This window comes from Hylobates moloch, unplaced genomic scaffold (genome assembly GCF_009828535.3).
Source record: "Hylobates moloch isolate HMO894 unplaced genomic scaffold, HMol_V3 SCAFFOLD_12, whole genome shotgun sequence".
NCBI classification, from domain to species: Eukaryota; Metazoa; Chordata; class Mammalia; order Primates; family Hylobatidae; genus Hylobates; species Hylobates moloch.
In genome coordinates this window covers 10,109,966-10,136,172 of record NW_026652287.1, presented here as the reverse complement: position 1 = coordinate 10,136,172, position 26,207 = coordinate 10,109,966, and the positions used below count along the sequence as shown (strand labels likewise).

Below are 26,207 nucleotides of genomic sequence, written 5' to 3'. Positions count from 1 at the left end.
GTACAGCATTTTTTTCAATTATGAGAGCAGACAAAAATGATAGAAAACAAAACCAAAAAATTCCATTGTTACAGTACCTGTGACTTTGTCATTTATGGAAAAACAGCACAGTATTGCAGGTGTCTTGAAATAAATATTTACACACCACTACTTCAAAATTATGGTCATCATAGGTTTTCTAATAGGAAGTGTAATTACTACTGGTGACATACTCACAGGGACTGCTGATTCTACTGCTTTTTGTTTTTTGGGGTTTTTGTGGCCTACATTCATAAGTGAAAGAAATTCTGTTTCAGATGGAGATTAGTGAAAATAAAGATGTAAATTTTTTGCCCATGCAGCTTCACAGATCCCTTGAATCTTGCAATAAGTCAGGTTAAGAACCTTAGTGTTAGAGAATGGTCCTAAAGAGTAAAGTGTGTTTGATGTAATCCCTGCCTCCTAAGTGATTCTACGTTATTCTTAGTCTTGGCTAGCTAGGCTACTTGAAAGTTTTGTTATTAGTGAAATGGGAACGTGGACAAGGATGCACGTAGAAAAGCACAATTCATTCACAACCATTGGCATGTATACCTTGCCGTATAATGTCTTATATCTCATGTTGCATGTAAAAAGTAACATTTCATTATTGGTATGTCACTTCCAATAACCCTGATCATAATTTCTTTGAATTTTGGGGAAAAATACCTAATGTTATATTCAAAGAATATGCAGAAACTCAATATAATTATGACGTTTACAATATTTTTACTTGCCAAATTTATATATTAAGAAGTAGTCAGCTGCGTCTCATGGCATGCCCCTATGGTCCCAGCTACTTGGGAAGCTGAGGCAGAAGAATTGCTTGAGCCCAGGAGTATCAGGCTGCAGTAGCTCTGATCACACCCGTGATCACGCCACTTCACTGCAGCCTGGCAACACAGTGAGATCCCGTCTCTAAAAAGAGAAGAAACAAAACAGAGAGAAAAGAAGCAGTCATATTTCCACACTGAGCATATCTAATTTAACATTTCACCAGGGTTTCAAATAATTTAAAATTAATATTTATAAATTTTTTTCCAAATATTTGTATTTTAATGAAAATACTTATTAAAGACTATATTTTAATCATAATCCTGGAAGAGGTCTTAAAAGTTCACTGCGTGTCTTTAGTGCTAGTTGCCTAAATAGACTCATTAAATATTTATGTGAAGGCTGGCATGGTGGCTCATGCCTATAATCCCAGCACTTTGAGAGGCTGAGGCGGGAGGATTGCTTGTGCCTAGGAGGTTGAGACCAGTCTCAGCAACATAGGGAGACCCTGTCTCTACAACAAATAGTAAATTAGCCAGGTGTGGTGATGCTCACCTGTAGTCCCAGCTACTGGGGAGGCTGAGGTGGGAGGATCGCTTGAGCCCAGGAGTTTGAGGCTGCAGTGAGCTGTGATCACTGCCCTCCAGCCTGGGCAATGGAGTGAGACCCTGTCTCAAATTAAAAAAAAAAAAAAATTGTAATAACCATGAATTCCAATAGTACACTGTTTTTTTCATTCTCTTCAGAAACCAGGAGAGGAACTAGAAGATGAAACCTAGTTAAGTTAGAATATTTAAATATATTTTAAAATTAGTAACCTATAAAACTTACATGTTTCTACTTTGAGGAAGGTTCAGGTCTAAGAATGAAATTTGCATTCGAAGTACTGTGTTCATTTTTCCAGGGAACCGGTAATTGTGCATTCTCAAAATGGGAACCAGATTCTTCCAAGAAAGGAATGACAGTTAAGAACCTTATTGATGCAGAGATTATTAAAGGTAAAATAAGTTAATGAAACTACTTTAGACAATTATTAGTAAGTTTTAATTTTTATGTCAGTGTACTTAGGCTGACATATGGGTCATTTTACCCTATCAGTCTTTGAAACAAACCAGAATAGTTTGATTGTTGTTCACATACAGAACAGTTCTTGACATGTTACAGTTGTTACTCTTCATTTTGGGAGGTTTTACATATTAGTAATCACCTAACAGAAATAGAGGCAGGAATAAATGAAAATGGGACCTAGTAATTATATAGTTCTGCCTTTCTGTGAATATGTTAGTTTACTATTTAGATATATGAAATATTGAAATAAAATCTTTAGACATCTTATTTTCTCTTTTGTAGGTGCAAAGAAGTTCCAGCTGATAGACAATCTACTTTTTGTTCTTGATACTGATGTAGGTTTCTTGTTTCTCCTTCAATATTTTTACTTGATATGTTTTACAACAAATATGTTGTCAGACTTACAAAGGCAAGGGTTTTAGCTAGGGTGGTTAACTATCTTGTGTGCTGTGCTTTATTTCAGTATACGTACCAAAAAGTTGATCCTGAACTGTAAATTTTTTTTTTTTTTTTGAGATAGAGTTTCGCTCTTGTCGCCCAGGCTGGAGTGCAATGGTGCGATCTCGGCTCATTGCAACCTCTGCCTCTCAGGTTCAAGCGATTCTCCTGCCTCAGCCTCCCAAGTAGCTGGGATTACAGGTGCCCACCACCATGCCCGGCTAATTTTTTGTATTTTTAGTAGAGACGGGGTTTCACCATGTTGTCCAGGCTGGGCTCGAACTCCTGACCCCAGGTGATCCACCCACCTCGGCCTCCCAAAGTGCTGGGATTACAGGCGTGAGCCACTGTGCCTGGCCTAAAATGTAAATTTTTAATCATTAAGAAGACGTGTAGGCTAGGTGCGGTGGCTAGCCTACTAAAAATACAAAAAATACAAAAATACAAAAACTTAGCCAGGCGTGGTGATGGGCGCCTGTAATCCCAGCTACTCGGGAGGCTGAGGCAGGAGAATTTCTTGAACCCGGGAGGCAGAGGTTGCAGTGAGCTGAGATCGCACCATTGCACTCCAGCCTGAGCGATGAGTGAAACTCTGTCTCAAAAAAAAAAGACATGTAAATGAAATGTCTCTATTGCAGAACGTGCTGAGTTTATGGGATATTTACACTCTAACTCCTGTATGGAACTGGCCCTCTCTTCACGTAGAAGACTTTCTTCTTACTACGGAAGCAGACTCTCCTTCATCAGTCACGTGGTATGTTATGACTATGGCTAGTAGTCATTTCCCTTCTGTTAGTACCAGGTATCTTGTCTGGTTTTGTTCAGATCATTTATTATGTTTTACATTCTAAACAACACTGTGAGACAGTCTGACAGAGTAAAGACCGTTTGCAAAATTCAGTGGGAACACTTAGGCAATATGAACCTCCAAGTCATTGTGTTAGAAACTGTCAGTCTGGGCATAAACATGCAGAAATGGAATACAGTGTCTATTACATTTTATTTATTTATTTATTTTTTTGAGACGGAGTCTCGCTCTGTCACCCAGGCTGGAGTGCAGTGGTGCGATCTCGGCTCACTGCTAGCTCCGCCTCCCGGGTTCACGCCATTCTCCTGCCTCAGCCTCTCCGAGTAGCTGGAACTACAGGTGCCCGCCACCACGCCCGACTAATTTTTTTTTTTTTGTATTTTTAGTAGAGACGGGGTTTCACCGTGGTCTCGATCTCCCGACCTCGTGATCTGCCCGCCTCGGCCTCCCAAAGTGCTAGGATTACAAGCGTCAGCCACTACACCCAGCCTACATTTTATTTTTTTATCAAGAGTGTTACTTTAACTTAGTTTATATCTTGTAATTGGCAAAGCTTTCTTTTTAAATTGATGGATAATATTGTATGTTTTTATTGTGTAAAAGCTTACTTGAATTATTTAAAGCTTCTTTTCTCTTTTAGGCAAGGAATTACAAATCTCAAATTAATAGCTCTGACAGCATCAGCTAATAAGAAGGTATTGGAAAATTTTATTTTGTGCTTGCCTATATTATGTGTTACAAAAAGCATTAGTGAATACAAAAGTAGACGTTAAATAGTACAGCATATTAGCTTAGTTCACACAGAAACTTGACAATCAGAAATAATCCTGCAGAACTCTTTTTAAAGTAAAAAGTTATAAATCTTGACTCCATATTTTAAATGGAGCACTTCAGGAACCAAAAATGCCCATAGGAAAGTGTTTATTTTATTTTGTTATTATTTTTTTTTGAGATGGGGTCTCGCCCTGTCCCCCAGGCTAGAGTGCTATGGCACAATCTCAGCTCACTGCAACCCCCCACCCCCTGGGTTCAAACGATTCTCCTGCCTCAGCCTCCCAAGTAGCTGGGATTACAGGTGCCTGCCACCACGTCCAGCTAATTTTTGTATTTTTAGTAGAGACGGGGTTTCACCATTTTGGCCAGGCTGGTCTCTATTTCCTGACCTCGTGATTTGCCTGCCTCAGCCTCCCATAGTGCTGGGATTACAGGTGTGAGCCACTGCACCCGGCCCAGGAAAGTGTTTATTAGAGTGACTCTTACGTAGTTCTGGCACTGAGGGATTACATTTCACCTTAAATACAAACTGTAGAATGGACTTAAGGCATATATATGGATTTTCATTCAACAGATTTGGAATATGGAGTAGAACATCATTTCATATGTAACATTTAAATCATATAGTAACAAGCGGGGTGCGGTGGCTCACACCTGTAATCCCAGCACTTTGGGAGGCCAAGGCAGGTGGATCACCTGAGGTCAGGAGTTTGAGACCAATCTGGACAACATGGTGAAACCCAATCTCTACTAAAAATACAAAAAATTAGCCGGGCGTGGTGGCGTGCACCTGTAATCCTAGTTACTTGAGGGGCTGAGACAGGAGAATCGCTGGAACCTGGGATGCAGAGGTTGCGGTAGGTAAGCTGAGAGTGCACCAGTGTACTCCAGCCTGGGCAACAAGAGCGAAACTCCATCTCAAAAAAAGTAAAATAAGTCATACGGTAACAGACTTACTTATAAATGCTTATTGTTTTGCATTTAGCTTTGTACTGTGTGTTTTATTTATTTATTTAGAGACAGTCTCACTCTTTCACCCAGACAGGAGTGCAGTGGTGCAATCTCGGCTCACCACAACCTCTTCCAGGTTCAAGCAATTCTCCTGCCTCAGCCTCCCAAGTAGCTGGGATTACGGATGTGCACCACTATGTTCCAGCTAATTTTTTTGGTATTTTTAGTAGAGATGGGTTTCACCATGTTGGCTAGGCTGGTCTCCAACTCCTGACCTCAAGTGATCCACCTGCCTCGGCCTCCCAAAGTGCTCCCATGTGTTTTTTTTTTGTTTTGTTTTGTTTTTGAGACAGTCTCACTCTGTCGCCCAGGCTGGAGTGCAGTGGCGCAATCTCGGCTCACTGCAACCTCCGTCTCCTGGGTTCCAGAGATTCTCCTGCCTCAGCCTCCCCAGTAGCTGTGATTATCCCAGTAGCTGTTATTACAGATGCACGCTGCCACACCCGGCTAATTTTTTGTATTTTAGTAGAGACAGGGTTTCACTGTGTTGCCCAGACTGGTCTCGAACTCCTGAGCTCAGGCAGTCCACCTGCCTCGGCCTCCCAAAGTGCTGGGATTATAGGCATGAGCCACCACGCCCAGCTGCTCCCATGTGTTTTAATCTGCTCTTAATTGTGAAGTGCTGTTTTGTACTTGCACGTTTAAATTGATCTGCTAAATTAATTGCTCTGCTATTTTTCTTAGATGAAAAACCTCATGGTTTATTCATTACCTACAATGGAAATACTATATTCTTTGGAAGTATCTAGTGTTTCTTCTCTGGTCCAAACAGGAATTAGCACAGTAAGTTTATTTGCATTTTAAAGTATTCTTTTAACTACTTTTTTCTTCATCCATTATCTAATCAGTGATCATTAAAAGACTTAATAATTAAGCTAAGCATTAGTGGAACCTAGTGGAAACCTGGATAAATTTCAGGTTTATAACTGTATTTATTAATAGAGATCCTCAAATATACTTACTTGATAGTCTAAGGTTAGTCATCGAATTAAAAAAAAAATCAAAACATCAGTCATCTGCGTATTCTTTCTTGTGTCTCTACAGGAAGTATAGATGATAATGGGAGATGGAGACTATTGCTGTTACATATTTATGTAACTATTTTTCATATTTATGTAACTAATTTACATATTTAAAAATATTTTACCATATTTGTTTAATTTCTTTTTACACACACACTATAGTTTTCCAAACTTTGGAAATTACTTGTAGACATCATGACCTGTCACGCCTAAATCTTCAGCAGGTATCTCCTAAAAATAAGGGCATTCTTCTATAATGCAATTATCATACTCAGAAAATGTAACATAAATACAGTACTATTTATTATAAACTCTTCTAGATTTAAATTTTACCAATTGGGCCAATTACTTTAAAGCTATTTTTTTCTTATTCATGATCTAATCAAGAATCACTCATCAAATTTAGTTCTCTATGTGTTTTTGTTGTTGTTGTTGTTGTTGTTGTTGTTGTTGAGACATGGTCTTGCTTTGTTGCCCAAGTTGTAGTACAGTCGCTCAATCATAGCTCACTACAGCCTCCAACTCCTGGGCTCAGGTGGTCCTCCTGCTTCAGCCCCCGAGTAGCTGGGACTACAGGTGTGCACCACCAGGCCTGGCTAATTTTTATATTTTTTGTAGAGAGGGGGTCTCGTTATGTTTCCTGGGCTAGACTCAAGCTCCTGAGCTCAAGTGAGCTTCCTGGCTCAGCTCCCCAAAGTGCTAGGATTACATGTATGACCCATTGCATCTGGTCCGTTTTTTGTCTTTTAAGACATTGACAGTTTTGAAGAGTTGCCACCTTGTGGTTTTGTAGACTGTTTCTCTATTTGGATTTGATTGTTTCATCATGATTAGATTCGTGTTAAGCTTTTTTGGCACAAATACTGCACAGGTAATACTGTTTTCTAACCACATCACGTTAAGAGGCTCATGGAATCATTTGTCCTGTTATGGGTGATTTTAAATGTGACCATTTGGTTAAGGCAGTTCTGTCAGATTTCCCCATTTGTAAAGTGTTTTTCCCTTAATAGAAAGTAACTTGTGTGATATTATTTTGAGTCTATGGGATTTATCTTTCCTAGCCATTTTTTTTCCAGTGTTTTTTTTTTCTTAAATTTTTGTGGGTACATAGTAGGTGTTTATGGGATACCCAGTTGTTTTAAAGTCCATTGATGGATAATTCATGCCTGAACCAGTAGTTACTCTAGTAATTATAAAATGCATTGCTCTTATATCGGAATTTTAATCATGTTTTTGTTGTTATTGTAGGACACCATATACCTTTTAGAAGGAGTTTGCAAAAATGATCCAAAGTAGGTCATGTTTTATAGTGTTAAGTAATAGCTACATTAAAGTTTACGCATTAATATTAAAAGACAAGCGCATTTATAGTTAAAATTTTTTCTAGGTTGTCTGAAGACTCAGTCTCTGTGTTAGTACTCAGATGTCTTACAGAAGCTTTACCAGAAAACAGGTAACTTCTCATTTTTTTTTTTTTAGCTTTACCCTTTAGTGAATAACTTAAATTCCCTGACTAATAAGCTTTTAACAAAATTTATTTTCCAACTTATCAGATTGAGTCGGTTACTTCACAAACACAGATTTGATGAAGCCGAGAGTTTTGCCATTCAGTTTGGACTAGATGTTGAGGTAATCATTCATGTATTCATTTGTTCACCAAACAAGTATTTCGTCATGTGCTAGAGGCTGAGGGGACAGACATGTAATGTATAATTGGAATTTAGTGTGATTAAGGCTGTAATTAAGATATGACTGAAGTTGATTAGAGATTCAGAGGAAAGAGTGACCCATAGTGGGGCTGAAAGATGTTACTGAGGAGGTCGTTTTCAGGTCAGGTCTTTTTTTTTTTTTCTTTTTTCTTGAGATGGAGTCTTGCTCTGTTGCCCAGGCTGGAGTGCAGTGGTACAATCTCAGCTCACTGCAACCTCCCCTTCCTGGATTCAAGCGATTCTCCTGCCTCAGCCTCCCGAGTAGCTGGGATTACAGGCATGCATCACCATGCCCGGTTAATTTTTGTATTTTTAGTAAAGATGGGGTTTCACCATGTTGGCCAGGCTGGCCTTGAACTCCTAACCTTGTGATCTGCCTGTCTTGTTCTCCCGAAGTGCTGGGATTACAGGTGTGAGCCACTGCACCTGGCCTCAGGTCCGGTCTTGAAGGTGTTCCAGACAGACCAGGGAGGGGAAGGGATTCTGGGTATGAGGTCAGCATGGACAGAATGAGGGGGACTTGTGATGCTTCAAGAACTCCTGCTGATTAGGTGGGACTAGGATGTAGGTTATATGGGCAGCAGAGTAAAACAAGATGATGATGCAGAAGTAGGGGCCTCTGTCACCCAGGCTGGAGTACAGTGGGACGATCACAGCTTACCGCAGCCTTGACTTCCCAGGCTCAAGTGATCCTCCTGCTTCAGCCTCCCAAGTGGCTGGGACTATAGGTACATACCACCATGCCCAAGTAAGTTTTAAATTTTTTGTGGAGACAAGGTTTTGCCATGTTGCCCAGGCTGGTCTTGAACTCCTGGGCTCAAGAGATGTTTCTACCTTGGCCTCCCAAAGTTTTGAGATTACAGTCCTAAGCCACCACTTCTGGCCAGGAGTGAGATTTGATTTTGCAGGTGATAGGAACCTATTGACAGTTTTAAGCAGGAGAGTATCTTGATTAGGTTGTCATTTTGGAAAGACAAAGAATTTGGAGAAGGGTAAATACGTTGGAACTAAGTACTTTTCTCTAGGAGACCTGAACCAGGGCAATGAAGTACAGATATAGGTGAGACAGAAGGCTGATAAGAGAGGAATATAGGCCGGGTGCAGTGGCTCACTCCTTTAATTCCAGCACTTTGGGAGACTGAGGCGGGCAGATAACCTGAGGTCAGGAGTTCAAGACCAGCCTGGGCAATATGGCAAAACCTAAAAATACTATACTAACAATACAAAAATTAGCCAGGTGTGGTGGCACATGCCTGTAGTCCCAGCTACTCGGGAGGCTGAGGCAGGAGAATTGCTTGAACCCAGGAGGTGGAGGTTACAGTGAGCCAAGATCACACCACTGCATTCTATCCTGGGTAACACAGCAAGACTCTGTCTCAGGAAAAAAAAAAAAGAGGAATATAGTGGGTGAAATCAGCAGGACTTAGTGATCAAATGAAAGGGAGGGCAGGGGACTTGAGGTTGACTTGCTTTAGTCTGGCTCAGCATACACATCGGGTGACGATGTCATGACCTGAAATGAGGAATATGTGTGGAAGAGCAGTTTAGGGATAAAAGATGAAAAGTTCTGCTTTATGAAAATTGGATGTGAGCTGAGCACAGTCGTGCATGCTGATAGTCCTAGCTGCTCAGGAGGCTGAGTCAGGAAGATTACTTGAGCTCAGGTGTTTGAGGCTATACTGCAATAAGATTGGCCTGTTAATAGCCACTGCACCCCAGCCTGGGCATCATAGTGAGCCTCTCATCTCTAAAAAAAAAAAAAAAAAAAAAAAAAAATGGATGTGAGGGGTCTGGTGAAATAGAGATGTCTGGTGGGAAGTTGAGGAGTGGCCTACACTGCTTCTAAGGGTTGGAGACACCAGTGTAATGGCTCAGATGACTCCAGCAAATGCAGAGAGTGAAAAGACATCTGAGGATGTGATGTGGGGGCAATAGCATATGAGGGATGGAGGAGGAAGGGCTGTCTGTACACATATTTGGGAAGAAATAAGGGAGAAAAATTATAAGAATGTATGATTATGGAAGCCAAGAAAGCAGTAAGTTTTAAATGTACTGGGGAGTGATCAGCAGTTTCAAGTACTACAGAGAAGATCGAGTATAAAAGCTGAAAGATGTCTGGAGGATACAGCAATTAGGTCATTGATAATCCTTGAAAAGTCAGTTTTTGGGGAAGCAATAAGAGAGAAAGCTTTACTGTAGTTGGTTAAAGAATTAATGTTTACTAAGTGGGTGCTTGCTACTCATGTGCTTGTTTTAAAAATATAACGGTTTTGAACATACAGAATACCTCCTTAAAAAAAAAATATATATATATATATATATATATATATTTGTATTTTTTGTAGAGGCGGGGTTTCACCATGTTGGCCAAGCTGGTCTCGAACTCATGACCGCAAGTGATCCACCTGCCTTAGCCTCCCAAGGTGCTAGGATTACAGGCATGAGCCACCACGCCTGGCCAAAAAATATATATTTATTTTTATATATATTTTGTAAAGACAGGGTCTTCCTATGTTGCCCAGGCTGGTCTTGAACTCCTGACCTCAAGTGATCCTCCCTTCTCAGCCTCCCAAAGTGCTGGGATTACAGGCGTGAGCCACCATACCCAGCAAGAATAATTGTGTGTATTGTTTAGAAATGTATACAAGTTAAGAGACAAAGTAATTAATGGAATAAGTACTAAATACAAGAATAATGTATACTTCTGGTTGGGAGGAGGAGGATGATGTATTTGGGAAGACAACAGTGGGATCTGAAACTATTGGTAACAGCTGCTTTATTTTTTAAGCTAAAGGTGATGAGTACATTATTATAGTATTTATAATTTACCTTATTACTTTTTTGAACATCTGAAAGATTTTAGAAGTAATGTTTAAAAAGAGACAATGGAGCAAAAAAAACAAACCAAAACAGAAAATCCGTGAAAGAAATGAGGGGAATATTCATGAATGAAACTACTCTTTGTTGTCATTTATAGTTTTCAGAACCAGAGAGTCCCTGTCAAAGTTAGTATTGTGTCCATAGGAAACAGAACCTGAAATTTGAGTATTTCTAACTTTAACCTTTAAAGAACTTTTAGTAGACTTGGAAAATTGGTTGTCTTTAAAATCCAGTTTCATGAGCTGGGTGGGCATGGTGGTGTGCGCCTGTAGTCTCAGCTACTTGAGATGCTGAGGCAAGAGAATTGCTTGAGCCCGGGAGTTCCAGGCTGCAGTGAGCTATCATTACACCGCAGCATTTTAGCCTGAGTGACAGAGCGAGACCTTGTCTCTAAACAGACAAACGAAATCGACTCTGTCACTTTTGGACTGCATAATTTCAGACATGTTACTTAACCTTTCTTGGGTCTCAGTTTTCTTGTTTGTAAAATGGGGATATTAGTACTTACCCCATAGTGTCGTGATGACGTGTAAATGTTTACTTCTTAGGTTTTCATAATTTAAAAAGACAATTCATATAAATCTCTTTCTTCGGTTGATAAATAATCGTATATACTTGACCGGGTGCAGTGGCTCACCTTTGTAATCCTACACTTTGGGAGGCCAAGGTGGGTGGATTACTTGAGGCCAGGAGTTTAAGACCAGCCTGGCCCACATGGCAAAACCCTGTCTCTACTAAAAATACAAATATTAGCTGGGCATGGCAGTGGATGCCTGTTGTCCCAGTTACTCGGGAGGCTGAGGCAGGTGAATCGCTTGAATCAGAAGGCGGAGGTTGCAGTGAGCTGAGATTACACTTACTGCACTCCAGCCTGGGTGACAGAGCAAGACTCTGTCTCAAAAATAAAAAAGAAGGGCTGGGCGCAGTGGCTCACGCCTGTAATCTCAGCACCTTGGGAGGCCAAGGCAGGCAGATCACGAGGTCAGGAGATCGAGACCATCCTGGCTAACACGATGAAACTCCGTCTCTACTAAAAATACAAAAAATTAGCCGGGTGTGGTGGTGGGCGCCTGTAGTCCCAGGAGGTCGTTGAACCAGAGGCAGAGTTGCAGTGAGCCGAGTCCTGCCATGATCCAGCCTGGACAGGAAAGATGTCTCATAATGAGATAGAGTCTTGCTTTGTCTCCCAAACTGGAGTGCAGTGGCGTGATTTTGGCTCACTACAACCTCCACCTCCCAGGTTCATGTGATTCTTGTGCCTCAGCCTCCTGAGTAGCTGGGATTACAGACGCACACCACCATGCCTGGCTAATTTTTTGTATTTTTAGTAGAGACGGGGTTTCGCCATGTTGCTCAAGCTGGTCTTGAACTTCTGAGCTCAGGTAATCCACCTGCCTCGGCCTCCCAAAATGCAAAGATTACAGGTGTGAGCCACCACGCCTGGCTCTTTTAGCAATTTTGAAATAGATATTATTACTAACTACAGTCATCATAGACCTCTGAAACTCATTCCTCCTCCTAACTGAAGCTTTGCAGCCTTGGAACATCTGTGACACCTCTGTATCCCCCAGCCCCTTCCCCTGGGCTCTAGTTAATCACCATTCTACTCTCTATTTTTTTTTTTTTTTTTGAGATGGAGTCTTGCTCTGTTGTGCAGTGGCATGATCTCTGCTCACTGCAACCTCCGCCTCCTGGGTTCAAGGATTCTCCTGCCTCAGCCTCCTAGGTAGCTGGGATTACAGTGCCCACTAACATGCCCTGCTAAGTTTTGTATTTTTAGTAGATATGGGGTTTCATCATATTGGCCAGGCTGATATCGAACTCCTGCCCTCAAATAATCCTCCCGCCTCAGCCTCCCAAAGTGCTGGGATTAGAGGCGTGAGCCACCGTGCCCGGCCTCTACTCTCTACTTTTATGAGTTTGACTATTTTAAGATTTCACATGTAAGTGAGATCAGATAGTATTTTTTTTTATTGTGTCTGACTTATCTCACCATAATGTCCTTCAGGTTTATCTATGCTGTTGTTGCAAATGACGAATTTTCCCTCTTTTTTTTTTTTTTTTTTTTTTTAAATAGGGTCTTACCATGTTGCCCAGGCTGGGCTTGAACTCCTGGGCTCAAATGGTTGTCCTGCCTCAGCCTCCTGAGCAGGCTGGCACTACACCTAACTTCTAGACTGAACAATATTTTACTGTGCAAATATACCACATTTTATTTATTCACTTATCTGTTGATGGATATTTAGATTCCATATCTTAGCTCATATAAAGCTCTTAGTAAGTGTACTGCTTGACACGTTTAGTAAGGACTCAACAGAAATGGTTCCCATACCTGCTAATAATCTGGTTCGTCTCTCAGATATCTGAAAATTACTTTCTTTGAATCTCATTCCTGGAGCGCATGAGGATTCACCTTTTTCATAGTAGTTTGTTTCACTCAGCTTACTCTGAGAATAAGCCATCTACAAGTATTATTGTACATCGAATTGCTTGATGTGGCATGTTTATATTATAGCTTGTTTACAAGGTCAAGTCAAATCATATATTGGAGAAATTGGCATTGAGTTCTGTGGATGCCAGTGAACAGACCAAATGGCAACAACTTGTAGACGACGCTAAGGAAAATCTACATAAAATCCAGGTATGTTTTTCTTGTCACGTACTACAGTATTTAGATTGATGTGTTGATCAACATTAGGTTGCCTTACTGTATCTGGCGTTTGTGAAACAGGACGATGAATTTGTGGTGAATTACTGCCTGAAAGCTCAGTGGATAACCTATGAAACCACTCAAGAGATGCTGAATTATGCCAAAACCAGGGTAGGTTCGTTTTTTTGTATTTGTTTTTTTGGGGCAGGGTAGAATTTGCTTTAATCTCTCATAATCCTGCCTCAAATATATTTTTTCCTCCTATCCGCTATGTGTATTATTAATAAAAAAGTTTTTATAACAGCTTAATGGAGATAATTCACATCCTATACAATTCACCTATTTAAAGTATACAGTTCAGTGGTTTTTAATATATTCCTTGAGTTGTGCAAGCATCATTATTGTCAATTTTAGAACTTTTAAATCTCCCCAAAAAGAATCTCTATCCCAGGCCGAACGCGGCGGCTCACGCCTTAATCCCAGCAATTTGTGAGGCTGAGGTGGGTGGATCACCTGAGGTCGGGAGCTGGAGACCAGCCTGGCCAACATGGTGAAACTCCGTCTCTACTAAAAATAAAAAAATTAGTTGGGCGTGGTGGCACGTGCCTGTAGTTCCAGCTATTGGGGAGGCTGAGGCACGAGAATCACTGGAATCTGGGAGGCGGAGGTTGCGGTGAGCTGAAATTGCGCCACTGCTCTTCAGCCTGGGCGACAGAGCGAAAATTTGTCTCAAAAAATAAAATTAAGGCTATGTGCGGTGGCTCACTCCTGTAATCCCAGCACTTTGGGAGGCCAAGGCGGGTGGATCACCTGAGGTCAGGAGTTGAAGACCAGCCTGGCCAACATGGTGAGACCTCATGTTGTCTCTACTAAAAATACAAAAATTAGCCGGGTGTGGTCCTGTAGTCCCAACTGCTTGGGATGCTGAGGCAGGAGAATTGCTTGAACCTGGGAGGCGGAGGTTGCAGCGAGCTGAGATCACGCCACTGCACTTCAGCCTGGCGACAGAGCAAGACTCTGTCTCAAAAGAAAAAGAAAAAATATTAAATTAAAAGATAAAACTCTTAAATGTCTGGGTGAGGTGGCTCATGCCTGTAATCCCAGTACTTAGGGAGGCAGAGGTGAGTGGGTCACCTGAGGTCAGGAGTTCAAGACCAGCCTGGCCAACATGGTGAAACCCCATCTCTACTAAAAATATGAAAATGAGCTGGATGTGATGGTGCACTCCTGTAGTTCCAGCTACTTGGCAGGCTGAGGCAGGAGAATTGCTTGAACCTGGGAGGCAGAGGTTGCGGTGAGCCAAAACTGCGCCACTGCAGCCTGGGCAACAGAATGAGACTCTATCAAAAAACAAAAGAAAACAAACAAAACCTCTGTGCCATTAATAGTCATTCCCTATTTTCTCCAGTCCCCCAGCTTTAGGAAGCCACTAATTTACCTCCTGTCTCTCTAGATTTGCCTGTTCTGAACGGTTCAAATAAATGGAATCATATATATCTCCTTCATGTCTGGCTTCTTTCACTTAGCATAATATTTTCAGGGTTTAGGCTGGGCACGTTGTTTCACGCCTGTAATTCCAGCACTTTGGGAGGCCAAGGTGGGCAGATCACAAGGTCAGGAGATTGAGACCATCTTGACGAACATGGTGAAACCCCGTCTCTACTAAAATACAAAAAATACAAAAAATTATCTGGGCATGGTGGCATGCACCTGTAGTCCCGGGAGGCTGAGGGAAGATAATCGCTTCAACCTGGGAGGTGGAGGTTGCTTTGAGCTGAGATTGCACTTCCAGCCTGGCAACAGAGCAAGACTGTCCCCAAAAAAATAAAAATAAGAAAAATATTTTCAGGGTTCATCCATGCTGTAGCACGTGTCAGTGCTATATTTCTTTTTATTGCCACATAATATTCTGTTTTGTGGATATACCACATTTTGTTTCTCCATTTATCAGTTGATGGACATTTGGGTTATTTATACTTTTTTCCCCAAATTTTGTTTTTATTTTGTTAAAAAATACATAACATGAAATTCACCATTTTAACCTTTAAAAAAAAATTATTTTATTTTATTTTCGAGAGGGAGTCTTGCACTGTCGCCCAGGCTGGAGTGCAGTGGTGTGATCTCGGCTCACTGCCACCTCCACCTCCTGGGTTCAAGTGATTCTCCTGCCTCAGTCTCTCAAGTAGCTGAGATTACAGGCTCCCGCTGCCACCACACCTGGCTAATTTTTGTATTTTAGTAGAGACGGAGTTTTACCATGTTGGTCAGGCTGGTCTTGAACTCCTAACCTCAGATGATCTGCCTGTTTTGGCCTCCCCAAGTGGCGCAATTATAGGCATGAGCCACTGCGCCCTGCCTATCTTAAGCATTTTTAAATTTAATGGTGTTAAATACATTCATAATCACATTCGGCCATCGTCCATCTCCCCAACTCTTTTCATCATTATGGAACTGAAACTCTGCCCTTTAAACACGGACTTCCCATTTCTCCATCTCCCCAGCCCCTGGCAAACCATCTGCTGTCTATGTATATAATTTTGACTACTCTAAGTACCTTATATTAAATGGAATCTTACAGTACTTGTCTTTTGTGACTGGCTTATTTCACTTAGCGTAATATCCTCCAGGTTCATTCATGTTGTTGCAAATGACAGAGTTTCTTTCTCTTTTGTTTAACCGTGGTCCCTGACTCTGACCCTAACCCTGACTTCTTTAGTTATTTCCACATTTTTGCTGCCGTGAATAATGCTGCTGTGAACATGGGTGTACAGATGTCTATTTGAGTCTCTCTTTCAGTTATTTTGAGCATATACCCAGAAGTGGAAATGTTGGGTCATATGCTAATTCTGTTTTTTTGAGACAGAGTCTCACTGTCTCCCAGGCTAGAGTGCAATGGCGTGATGTTGGCTCACTGCAACCTCTGTCCGCCCCCCAGGCTCAAGTGATTCTCTCACCTCAGCCTCCCAAGTAGCTGGGATTACAGACGTGTGCCTCCACGCCCAGCTAATTTTTGTATTTTTAGTAGAGATGGGGTTTCACCATGTTGGCCAGGCTAGTCTTGAACTCCTGACTTCAAGTGATCCGCCTGCCTTGGCCTCTCAAAATGCTGGGATTACAGGTGTGAGCCACCACACTGGGCCCTAATTCTTTTTTAAATTTTTTAAGGAACTACCTTGTTTTCCATGGTGACTGTGCCATTTCACATTTCCAGCAACAGTGCATAAGTGTTCAAATTTCTCCACATCTTTGCTAACACTTTTTGTTTTTGAGACAAGGTCTTGCTTTCACCCAGGCTGGAGTGCAATTGTAATGCATTGCAGCCTCAAACTCCTGGGTTCAAGCAATCCTCCTGCCTCAGACTCTCGAAATGTTGGGATTGGGCCAAGCACGGTGGCTGTAATCCCTCCACTAATGTATGTAAGGTGGGAGGGTACGTTTTGATACAGTTTGTATATACCAGTCTTATGCCAAAGAAATAATTTTTAAAAAATGGATTCTTGGCTGGGTGCAGTGGCTCACACCTATAATCCCAGCCCTTTGGGAGGCCCAGGAGAGTGGATCACTTGAGGTCAGGAGTTCAAGAGCAGCCTGGCCAGTAAGATGAAACCCCATATCTACTAAAAATACAAAAAAATATTAGCCGGGCCTGGTGGCACATGCTTGTAATCCCAGCTACTTGGAAGGCTGAGGCAGGAGAATTGCCTGAACCCAGGAGGCGGAGGTTGCAGTGAGCAGAGATTACGCCACTGCACTCCAGCCTGGGTGACAGAGCAAGACCCTGTCTCAAAAAAAAAAAATAGTAATAATAATAATAAATAAAAAATGGATTCTTTTTCTGTCAGAGACCTTTTTTGACATGCAGTTTTTGCAGTGACCTATGAGTATTGTTGCTACTTATTTATTTGTTTATTTTTATTATTATTTTTTTGAAACGGAGTCTCATTCTGTACCCCAAGCTGGAGTGCGGTGGTGTGATCTTGGCTCACGTCAACCTCAGCCTCTCAGGCTCAAGGGATTCTCGTGCCTCAGGCTCCTTAGTAGCTGGGACTACAGGTGCGCGCAACAATGCCTGGTTAATTTTTTGTATTTTAGTAGAGATGGGGTTTCACCATGTTGCCCAGGGTCATCCCGAACTCCTGAGCTCAAGCAGTCCGCCCGCCTCAGCCTTCCAAAGTGCTGGGATTACAGGCGTGAGCCACTGCCCCCGGGCAAATGCATTATTTTAAAACATGTCAGTTCTTTATAGTTTACTATTCATTTCACACTTAAATGCAATTTATTTAAAAGATGTTTTTGTTATTTCACAGAAAATCCATCATTTAGGAAATAGCTAAAGAGGGATATTCTTCTAACTGTATTTCTTATTATTCTTACTTAGCTTTTGAAGAAAGAAGATAAAACTGCTCTCATTTATTCTGATGGCTTGAAAGAGGTAATTACATTAGATTTCTAGGTTAATATGTGGGTGAATATACCTTTATAATATGTTTTCCATTCAAAATAGACCCATATTTTATCAAGAGCAAGTTATTTCAATACCTTAGTTTTCTTATCTGCAAAATGGCAATATTAATAGGTACTTACTTTATAAGGTCATTTTGAGATCAAAGGAAATAATTCATATAAACTGTTGTACATAGTACCTGGTACCTGCTAAACATTCAAATGAAGATAAACTGCGATGTTGATTATGATGGTGCCAAAATACATGTGTGTGTGTGCATGTGAGCATACAAATATTCAAATTCTTAGTTCAAAGTAAGTATTGTAATCCAGCTGGATTTTACCATAAGAACTCGATTTTACCATAAGAACTTAGAAATCAGTGAGAAAACTGATTTTAAAGAGTTCCTACAATTAATGTGTATGTGCCTTTATAATTGGATGTAATTGGAAATGTTTTTCTTGTCCCATGTTTTGTGTGTGTGTGTGTGTGTGTGTGTGTGTGTGTGTGTGTGTGAAATAAAGGCAGTCCTATGGGAATTGAGTTGTGAAGTGAGATAAATGTAAATGTGTATAGACATGTGAAATGTAATGATTAATTTTTAATGTTTTTTAATTTCAATATTGTTGCATATAAATTCAGATTATTAAATTATTTTTTCTTCAGGTGCTAAGAGCTCATGCAAAATTGACTACTTTTTATGGAGCATTTGGACCAGAAAAATTCAGGTGTGTACATTTTTTGTTAAAACGTTTTAGGCCAGGCATGGTATCTCACGCCTGTAATCCCAGCACTTTGGGAGGCCAAGGTGGGCAGATCACCCGAGGTCAGGAGTTCGAGACCAGCCTGACCAACATGGCAAAACCCCATCTCTACTAAAATACAAAAATTAGCCGGGCGTGGTGGCGTGCATCTGTAATCTCAGCTACTAGGGAGGCTGAGACAGGAGAGTCGCTTGAACCCGGGAGGCGGAGGTTGCAATGAGCTGAGATCGTGCCACTGCACTCCAGCCTGGGCGACAGAGCAAGACTCGGTCTCAAAAAAAAAAAAAAAATTTTTTTTTTTTTAGATTATAAGTTACATAGAAATTTGGAATGTCGTAACAGGTAAAGCATTCCTCTTGCTGAATCTGTGTTTCTATGAGGGGTGTTGAGTGATAGAAAATACTATCTTTTCAGCAACAAAAACTGGCTGAACATCCTTGTTGTCATTTCTTCTTTTTTGAGACAGGGTCTCACTCTGTCACCCAGGTTTGAGTGCGGTGGTGCGATCATAGCTCACTGCAGCCTCAACTTCTTAGGCTCAGTAAAAATCTCACTATCCTGGATAAATCAAGTATTTGGTTCCTTATCTGCAAAGAAGTAAACTCTCTTAAAACCATTTCTAAGTTTCAATGTTATAAGATTTTATAGATTTATATTGGTTCTGTAGCTGACATTACTATTTAACAGTAATAATTATGTCCTGTATGATGCTAAACATTGTTTATATTGCAAGGCATTATGGAAACCTTTCATGTACAACAGCTACTCCAAGACACCCGCTAACCCACAGCTCCCAGGTCATTCTCTGCAGGCTCAAGCAGCCACTCCAAGGCAGCCACAATTATTTTTTTTTTCCTAGTAGTAAATTTGCCCAGGAATTTTTTCACTAGGCCACCCTAGCAGTGAGAAGGGCAGATCTTCATATGTGTAAGTCCATCTTTTCTATCCTATTGATTAATAGCCATAAAAATTGGATTTACTTATGTTAGTGAAAATATCACCTCTTTAGAATGATCTGGCTCTTCTTGTAACGCCAGTCGTGCCCATATGATGACTCTTTCTACAGTTTTCTCAGCTTCAGCAGGAGGCACTTCAACAGAAGGAGACAGTCTTCACCCTATAAACAGGGTTTGAAAGGAAGAAAAAACAGCTGGTATTTGCAAAGGACAGTGTAGCCTTACCTCTTTCTTTTCTATTTAAAGATAAAAATACAGCCGGGCGCGGTGGCTCAAGCCTGTAATCCCAGCACTTTGGGAGGCTGAGGCGGGCGGATCACGAGGTCAGGAGATCGAGACCATCCTGGCTAACACGGTGAAACCCCGTCTCTACTAAAAACACAAAAAATTAGCCGGGCGTGTTGGCAGGCGCCTGTATTCCCAGCTACTCGGGAGGCTGAGGCAGGAGAATGGCGTGAACCCAGGAGGTGGAGGTTGCGGTGAGCCGAGATCGCGCCACTGCACTCCAGCCTGGGGGACAGAGAAAGACTCCGTCTCAAAAAAAAAAAAAAAAGATAAAAATACATCATTTGGAAAAACATTGTGGTTCAATGTTTTTTATATATTTTTTGAAATGGAGTCTGGTTTCAAATGTTTTTTATGTATTTTTGAAATATAGTTTATATATTTTTTGAAATGGAGTCTCGCTCTATCGCCAAGGCTGGAGTCCAGCAGTGCTATCTTGGCTCACTGCAACCTTTGCCTCTCGGTTTCAAGCAATTCTTGTGCCTCAGCCTCCCAAGTAACTGGGATTACAGGCACCCGCCACCATGCCTGGCTAATTTTTGTATTTTTAGTAGAGACAATGTTTCACCATGTTGGCCAGTCTGGTCTCAAACTCTGACCTCAGGCAATCCACCCACCTCGGCCTCCCAAAGTGCTGGGATTACAGGCGTGAGCTACTGCACCTGGCCTTATGGTTCAGTGTTTTAATAATCTGAAAATCCATTTCTGATGATAGCAAACAATAAAATAAATTTAAAATATAATTCTAAGTAATGAAGATTTATTTAATTCTTAGTCATTGCTACGATTATAGAATCGTATAAAAATAATGACATTTAAAAACACAATTAAAGAGAACCCACGCTCCATTCTAGAATTAAAGGGTCCTAAAACATATAAAACTGAGTCTGGCCCAGGTGCAGTGGCTCACGCCTGTAATCCCAACACTTTGGGATGCCAAAGATACCTGGTATCCTCCCTGGTGATCCTCCTACCTCAGCCTCCCAAGTAGCTTGGGACTACAGATGTGCACCACCACATCTGGCTAATATTTTTTATTATTTTTTTAGAAATGCAGTCTCTCTATGTTGTCCACGCCAGTCTTGAACTCCTGGGCTCAAGTGATCTGCCTGCCTCGGCCTCCCAAAGTGCTGGGATTACAGGCGTGAGGTACCACGCCCAGTGGTCATTTCTTTAACACAAATATTTTTACCTTTGATCATAGTCAGATTCTTACCATATCTTCTAATTGCTCATTTCCGTTCATTGTTAATTTATTCTGATAAATAGATTAAAAGTAAGTATACCTCTAATTTTAAGTAATGATATTTTGGTGCACATGGAAGTGTATCTGTGGATTCAATTTCTGGAGGTGCAGTTGCTAAGGCAAAAGGTTATTCACCCAAACTTGGCTTCCAAAGCATTTTTTCCAATAGAATGAGTAGGGGAGGGCCCATTTTCTCACTCATTCACCAACAGCATGTTATAGAACTTGTTTTTTTGCTAATCTGATATATGCAAAAAAAAATTTTTTTTTAAATATTACCACATGGATTTGATTTCCATTCTTAATTTTGGTTGAAATATTTACTTTCTCAAGGTGAAAAGCCTTTTGTTTTTCTCCTTACATCCTTGGTCCCTCTTTCTCTTGAGTTGTTTTTTTTAAAAAACAGCTATTTCTGTGGTTTTATTATTGTTGTGTTTTTAGAGACAGGGTCTCCCATGTTGCCCAGGCTAGTCTCAAATTCCTGGGCTCAAGTGATCCTCCTGCCTCGACCTCCCAAAGTGCTGGGATTACTGGCATGAGCCACCATGCCTGGACCGAGTTGTTTTTTTCAAAATTTACTTTAAAGTTCTTTGTGGGTATTTCAAATTCTCCTCTAATTTGGCATTTTTTAATTGATTTTGTTATTTTATTTTTTTTTTTTACAAAAAATTCAGAAGTTTGTATTTTTATGTCTGTTTGGAAAGATATTACCCACTCAAAGATTAAAAATAAATTCTTGGCCAGGCGCAGTGGCTTATACCTGTAATCCAAGCACTTTGGGAGGCTGAGGTAGGCGGATCGCTTCCCAGGAGTTCAAGACCAGCTTGGGCAACACAGTGAAACCCTGTCTCTACATAAAATACTAAAATTTGCCAGGCAACTTGGCCAGGTGCTCGTAGTCCTGGCTACTAAGGAAGCTGAGGTGGGAGGATCACCTGAGCCTGGGAGGTCGAGGCTGCAGTAAGCTGTGATTGTGCCACTGCACTCCAGCCTGGGTGACAGTGAAACTCGCCTCAAAAAAAAAAATAAATAAATACATTCTCTTGTATTTTTTCATTTTTATAGTTTCCTTCTACATTTAAATCTTTTTTTTTTTTTTTTTTTTTGAGACAGTGTCTAACTCTGTTGCCCAGGCTGGAGTGTGGAGTGCAGTGGCACGATCTCGGCTCACTGCCACCTCCGCCTCCCAGATTCAAGTGATTCTCCTGACTCAGCCTCCTGAGTAGCTGGGATTACAGGTGTCTGCCACCACGCCCAGCTAATTTTTGTACTTTTAGTAGAGACGAGATTTCACTGTGTTGGCCAGGCTGGCCTCGAACTCCTGACCTCGTGATCCACCCACGTCAGCCTCCCAAAGTGCTAGGATTACAAGCGTGAGCCACTGCGCCTGGCCTAAATCTTTTTTTTTTTTTAATGAGACAGAGTCTTGCTCTTGTCACCCAGGCTCGAGTGCAGTGGCTCGATCTTGACTCTGGCTCACTGCAGCCTCTGCCTCCCAGGTTCAAGTGATTCTCCTGCCCAGTAGCTGGGATTACAGGCATGTGCCACTGCACCTGGATAATTTTTTTTTTTTTAATATGGAGTCTCACTTTGTTGCCTAGGCTGGAGTGCAGTGGCGTGATCTCAGCTCACTGCAACTTCCGCCTCCCATATTCAAGTGATTCTCCTGCCTCAGCCTCCCGACTAGCTGGGATTACAGGCATGCACCACCACGTCTGGCTAATTTTTGTAGTTTTAGTAGAGATGGGGTTTTGTCATTTGGAGCAGACTGGTCTCGAGCTCCTGACCTCAAGTGATCCACCCGCCTTGGCCTCCCAAAGTGCTGGGTTACAGGCGTGAGCCACTGCACCCAGCCAACTTTTGTATTTTTAGTTGAGACGGGTTTTGCCATGTTGTCCAGGCTGGTTTTTTTGTTTGTTTGTTTTGTTTTTTGTTTTTTTGAGGTGGGGTCTCACTCTGTCACCCAGGCTGGAGTGCAGTGGTATGATCTCAGCTTACTGCAGCTTCAACCTCCCAAGCTCCGCCACCCAAGTAGCTGGGATTACAGGCGAGCACCACCACACTCAGCTAATTTTTTGTAGAGCCTGGGTTTCACCACGTTTCTCAGGCTGGTTTCGAACTCCTGGGCTCAAGTGATCCTCCTGCCTTGGCCGCCGGAAGTGCTGGGAATATAGACATGAGCCACTGTGGCTGGCTGCCATCTTTCGTAAAGGATGTGGTGAGGTAATGATTAAAAAAAATTTTTTTTTAATTTGAGACAGTTTTGTTCTGTTGCCCAGGCTGGAGTGCAATGACATGATCTCGGCTCACTGCAACCTCTGCCTCCCGGGTTCAATCAATTCTTCTGCCTCAGCCTCCCGAGTAGCTGGGATTACAGGCACCCCCCACCACACCGGCTATTTTTTGTATTTTTAGTAGAGACAGGGTTTCACCGTGTTGACCAGGTTGGTCTTGAACTTCTGACCTCAAGTGGTCCACCTGCCTCGGCCTCCCAAAGTGCTGAGATTACAGGTGTGAGCCACCATGATCAGCTGATTTTTAAAAATGTTTAACCAGCTACCTTACTGAATTTCTTTATTATACATAGTAATATTTCATTTGATCTTGTTTTTTCCAGGTATATAATTTTATATTCAAATAATGAAATTTTATCTTATCAGTTCTGATTTTCTTTTTTCCTCGTCGAATTCATTATAGAACACTTACTTATTTAAAAAAGAGGCCAGGCACGGTGGCTCATGCCTGTAATTGCAACACTTTGGGAGGCTGAAGTGAGTGGATCACTTGAGGTCAGGAGTTTGAGACCAGTCTAGCCAACATGGTGAAACCCCATCTCTACTAAAAATACAAAAATTAGCCAGGCATGGTGGTGCACGCCTGTAATGCCAGCAGCTTGGGAGGCTGAGGCATGAGAATCTCTTGAACTCAGGAGACAAAGGTTGCAGTGAGCCGAGATTGTGCCACTTCACTGCAGCCTGGGTGACAGTGAGACTGCAGCTCAAAAAAATAAAATAAAATAATATAAAAATGCCTGTAATCCCATCTATTCAGGATGCTGAGGTGGCAGGATTGCTTAAGCCCAGGAATTCAAGTCCAGCCTGAGCAACATAGTGAGATCCCACCTCAAAAAAACAAAAACAAAACAAACAAGAGTGAAAAATAATTATTTCTACTTGTAGTGATTATCTGAGGAGGGTCCTACAGGAAGCTACATGGCTCTGAGGAAGATGTCGGGAGTTCTAGGGTCTGAGATAAGAAGGAAATGTACTTTGCACTGTGTGATCTTTGGAACTGGGTTTTTTTTTTAGTTTTTTGTTTTTACCTTTATGAAGAAGAAAACTAATTAAAATGCATTTAAAGATAATCCACTTAAAAGGTATAACCTTAATTTTTTTTAAAAAACTGACTTTTTTCCCTTCTTTGTTTATTCAGTGGCAGTTCTTGGATTGAATTTCTAAATAATGAAGATGATCTTAAAGATATTTTTTTACAGCTAAAAGAAGGAAACCTTGTTTGTGCACAGTATCTTTGGCTTCGACATCGGGTAACATGTTTTACATTTTTTCCTTAACAGCTTTATAGCTCCTGAGTTAGGTGATTGAATCAATGTTGGAAACTAACAGGGTGCAAGTCTGACTGGGTGATGGGGTGTTTTTTGATTGGTTCTTAAAATATTACTTGCTTTTGTTTGTAAAGGGCAAGATAAAAAAGACTTTCCCCATGGGCTGGGCACGATGGCTCATGCCTGTAATCTCAGCACTTTGGGAGGCTGAGGCGGGCTGATCACTTGAGGTTGGGAGTTCGAGACCAGCCTGATCAACATGGTGAATCCGTGTCTCTACCAAAAATAAAAAATTAACCGGGCATGGTGGCACGTTCTTCTAGACCCAGCTACTCAGGAGGCTGAGGCAGGAGAATTTCTTTAACCCAGAAGGTGGAGGTTGCAGTGAGCCGAGATCACACCACTGCACTCCAGCCTGGGTGACAGAGTGAGACTCCGTCCCCCCCCCCCCCAAAAAAAAGACTTTTCCCAGAGAAAATTGTCCTCTGATAATATTAAATCAGAAGAAGTACAGTGAATGTACAGTAGAACCTTATTTTATCCAATCATTGAGAATCTAGCTTCTTGGGAGCTAAATGATGAGAACATGTGGATGCATGGAGGGAAACACACACTTGGCCTTTCAGAAGGTGGAGGGTGAAAGTATCAGGAAAAATAACTAATGATTAATAGGCTTAATAGCTGGGTGATGAAATAATCTGTACAACAAACCCCCTTGACTAAAGTTTACCTACACTTTTACCACTGAACTTAAAATAAAAGTTAACCAAAAAAAGAGTCTAACTCCTAATCTTAGCTCAAAAGGCAACATATTATCTGGTTTATTAGTGAACTTTCTAATGTAGCATTGGTGAAGAAGATGTTGCTACTGCAGCTCACATTGTGGTAAAAGATTGCCCCTTAAAATTGCTTGTCTCGATCCCTTTAAGATTGGCTGAAGTTGGTATAGAACATTAGATCCATAAAGTCGTAACTTGTCGTGATGCCATTAATGGCTGCATTGCTTGTTAGAATTCCTACTATCACCCCCAGTTAAGTTTTCCTTAGAATACTCTCTCTGCTGGTTCTTCTGCTACATGATAAACTATTTGGCACTCAGCGCCGTGACATTGCATACAGTATGCAGCTCCCAACTAGAATCATTTGCATAGTGTGAATCTCCTTTAGCACTCATTATTAAATCAGTAGGCTACTCCTTAAAATGACTTCCTAAAATATCTTTGTCAAACATTTGGAAGGCTTTTGGTTTAAATTTGTCAGATCTTAATTTCTCGCTCCTTATAATTTAGGCAAACTTTGAAAGCAGATTTGATGTGAAAATGCTAGAGAGCTTGCTCAACTCAATGTCTGCATCAGTCTCTTTGCAAAAGCTGTGTCCATGGTTTAAAAATGATGTGATTCCATTTGTAAGAAGGACTGTGCCTGAAGGACAGGTGAGTTGTCTTCAGTATTTCCACTCTTGATGACTTTATTTCGTTTTTTACATTTGATCATTGAAGATTAAGTCATGTTAACACCAGTTAAACAATTAACTAACACCTGTGTTAATTAAAGTGTCTCTTAAAAGACAACTGTGATTCAGAACGAGATGTTATCATTTGCAACAATATAGATGGAACTGGAGATTATTATGTTAAGTGAAATAAGCCAGGCATGGAAAGACAAACATCACATGTTCTCACTTATTTGTGGGATCTAAAAATCAAAACAATTTAACTCATGGCCATAGAGAGTAGGAGGATGGTTACCAGAGGCTTGGAAGGGTTGTGAGGTGATGAGTGAGAGGTGGGGATGGTTA

The 26,207-nt window shown here is 41.2% G+C and overlaps 1 protein-coding gene across 3 annotated transcripts in view; it reads left to right on the top strand.

Annotated features, from left to right (window-relative positions):
• The window catches only part of KNTC1 (kinetochore associated 1), a 100,904-nt gene that overhangs the window by 16,921 nt on the left and 57,776 nt on the right, over nucleotides 1–26,207 (top strand). For all 3 annotated transcript variants that reach the window (XM_058424728.1, XM_032168424.2, XM_032168425.2), the window contains 14 exons: nucleotides 1,697–1,790; nucleotides 2,143–2,195; nucleotides 2,937–3,052; nucleotides 3,747–3,801; nucleotides 5,576–5,674; nucleotides 7,162–7,205; nucleotides 7,301–7,366; nucleotides 7,467–7,542; nucleotides 13,018–13,143; nucleotides 13,234–13,323; nucleotides 17,531–17,584; nucleotides 18,263–18,324; nucleotides 24,280–24,391; nucleotides 25,699–25,842. In XM_058424728.1, coding sequence (XP_058280711.1) covers nucleotides 1,697–1,790; nucleotides 2,143–2,195; nucleotides 2,937–3,052; nucleotides 3,747–3,801; nucleotides 5,576–5,674; nucleotides 7,162–7,205; nucleotides 7,301–7,366; nucleotides 7,467–7,542; nucleotides 13,018–13,143; nucleotides 13,234–13,323; nucleotides 17,531–17,584; nucleotides 18,263–18,324; nucleotides 24,280–24,391; nucleotides 25,699–25,842 — 1,191 coding nt within the window. The remainder of the gene's footprint in view (nucleotides 1–1,696; nucleotides 1,791–2,142; nucleotides 2,196–2,936; nucleotides 3,053–3,746; nucleotides 3,802–5,575; nucleotides 5,675–7,161; nucleotides 7,206–7,300; nucleotides 7,367–7,466; nucleotides 7,543–13,017; nucleotides 13,144–13,233; nucleotides 13,324–17,530; nucleotides 17,585–18,262; nucleotides 18,325–24,279; nucleotides 24,392–25,698; nucleotides 25,843–26,207) is intronic.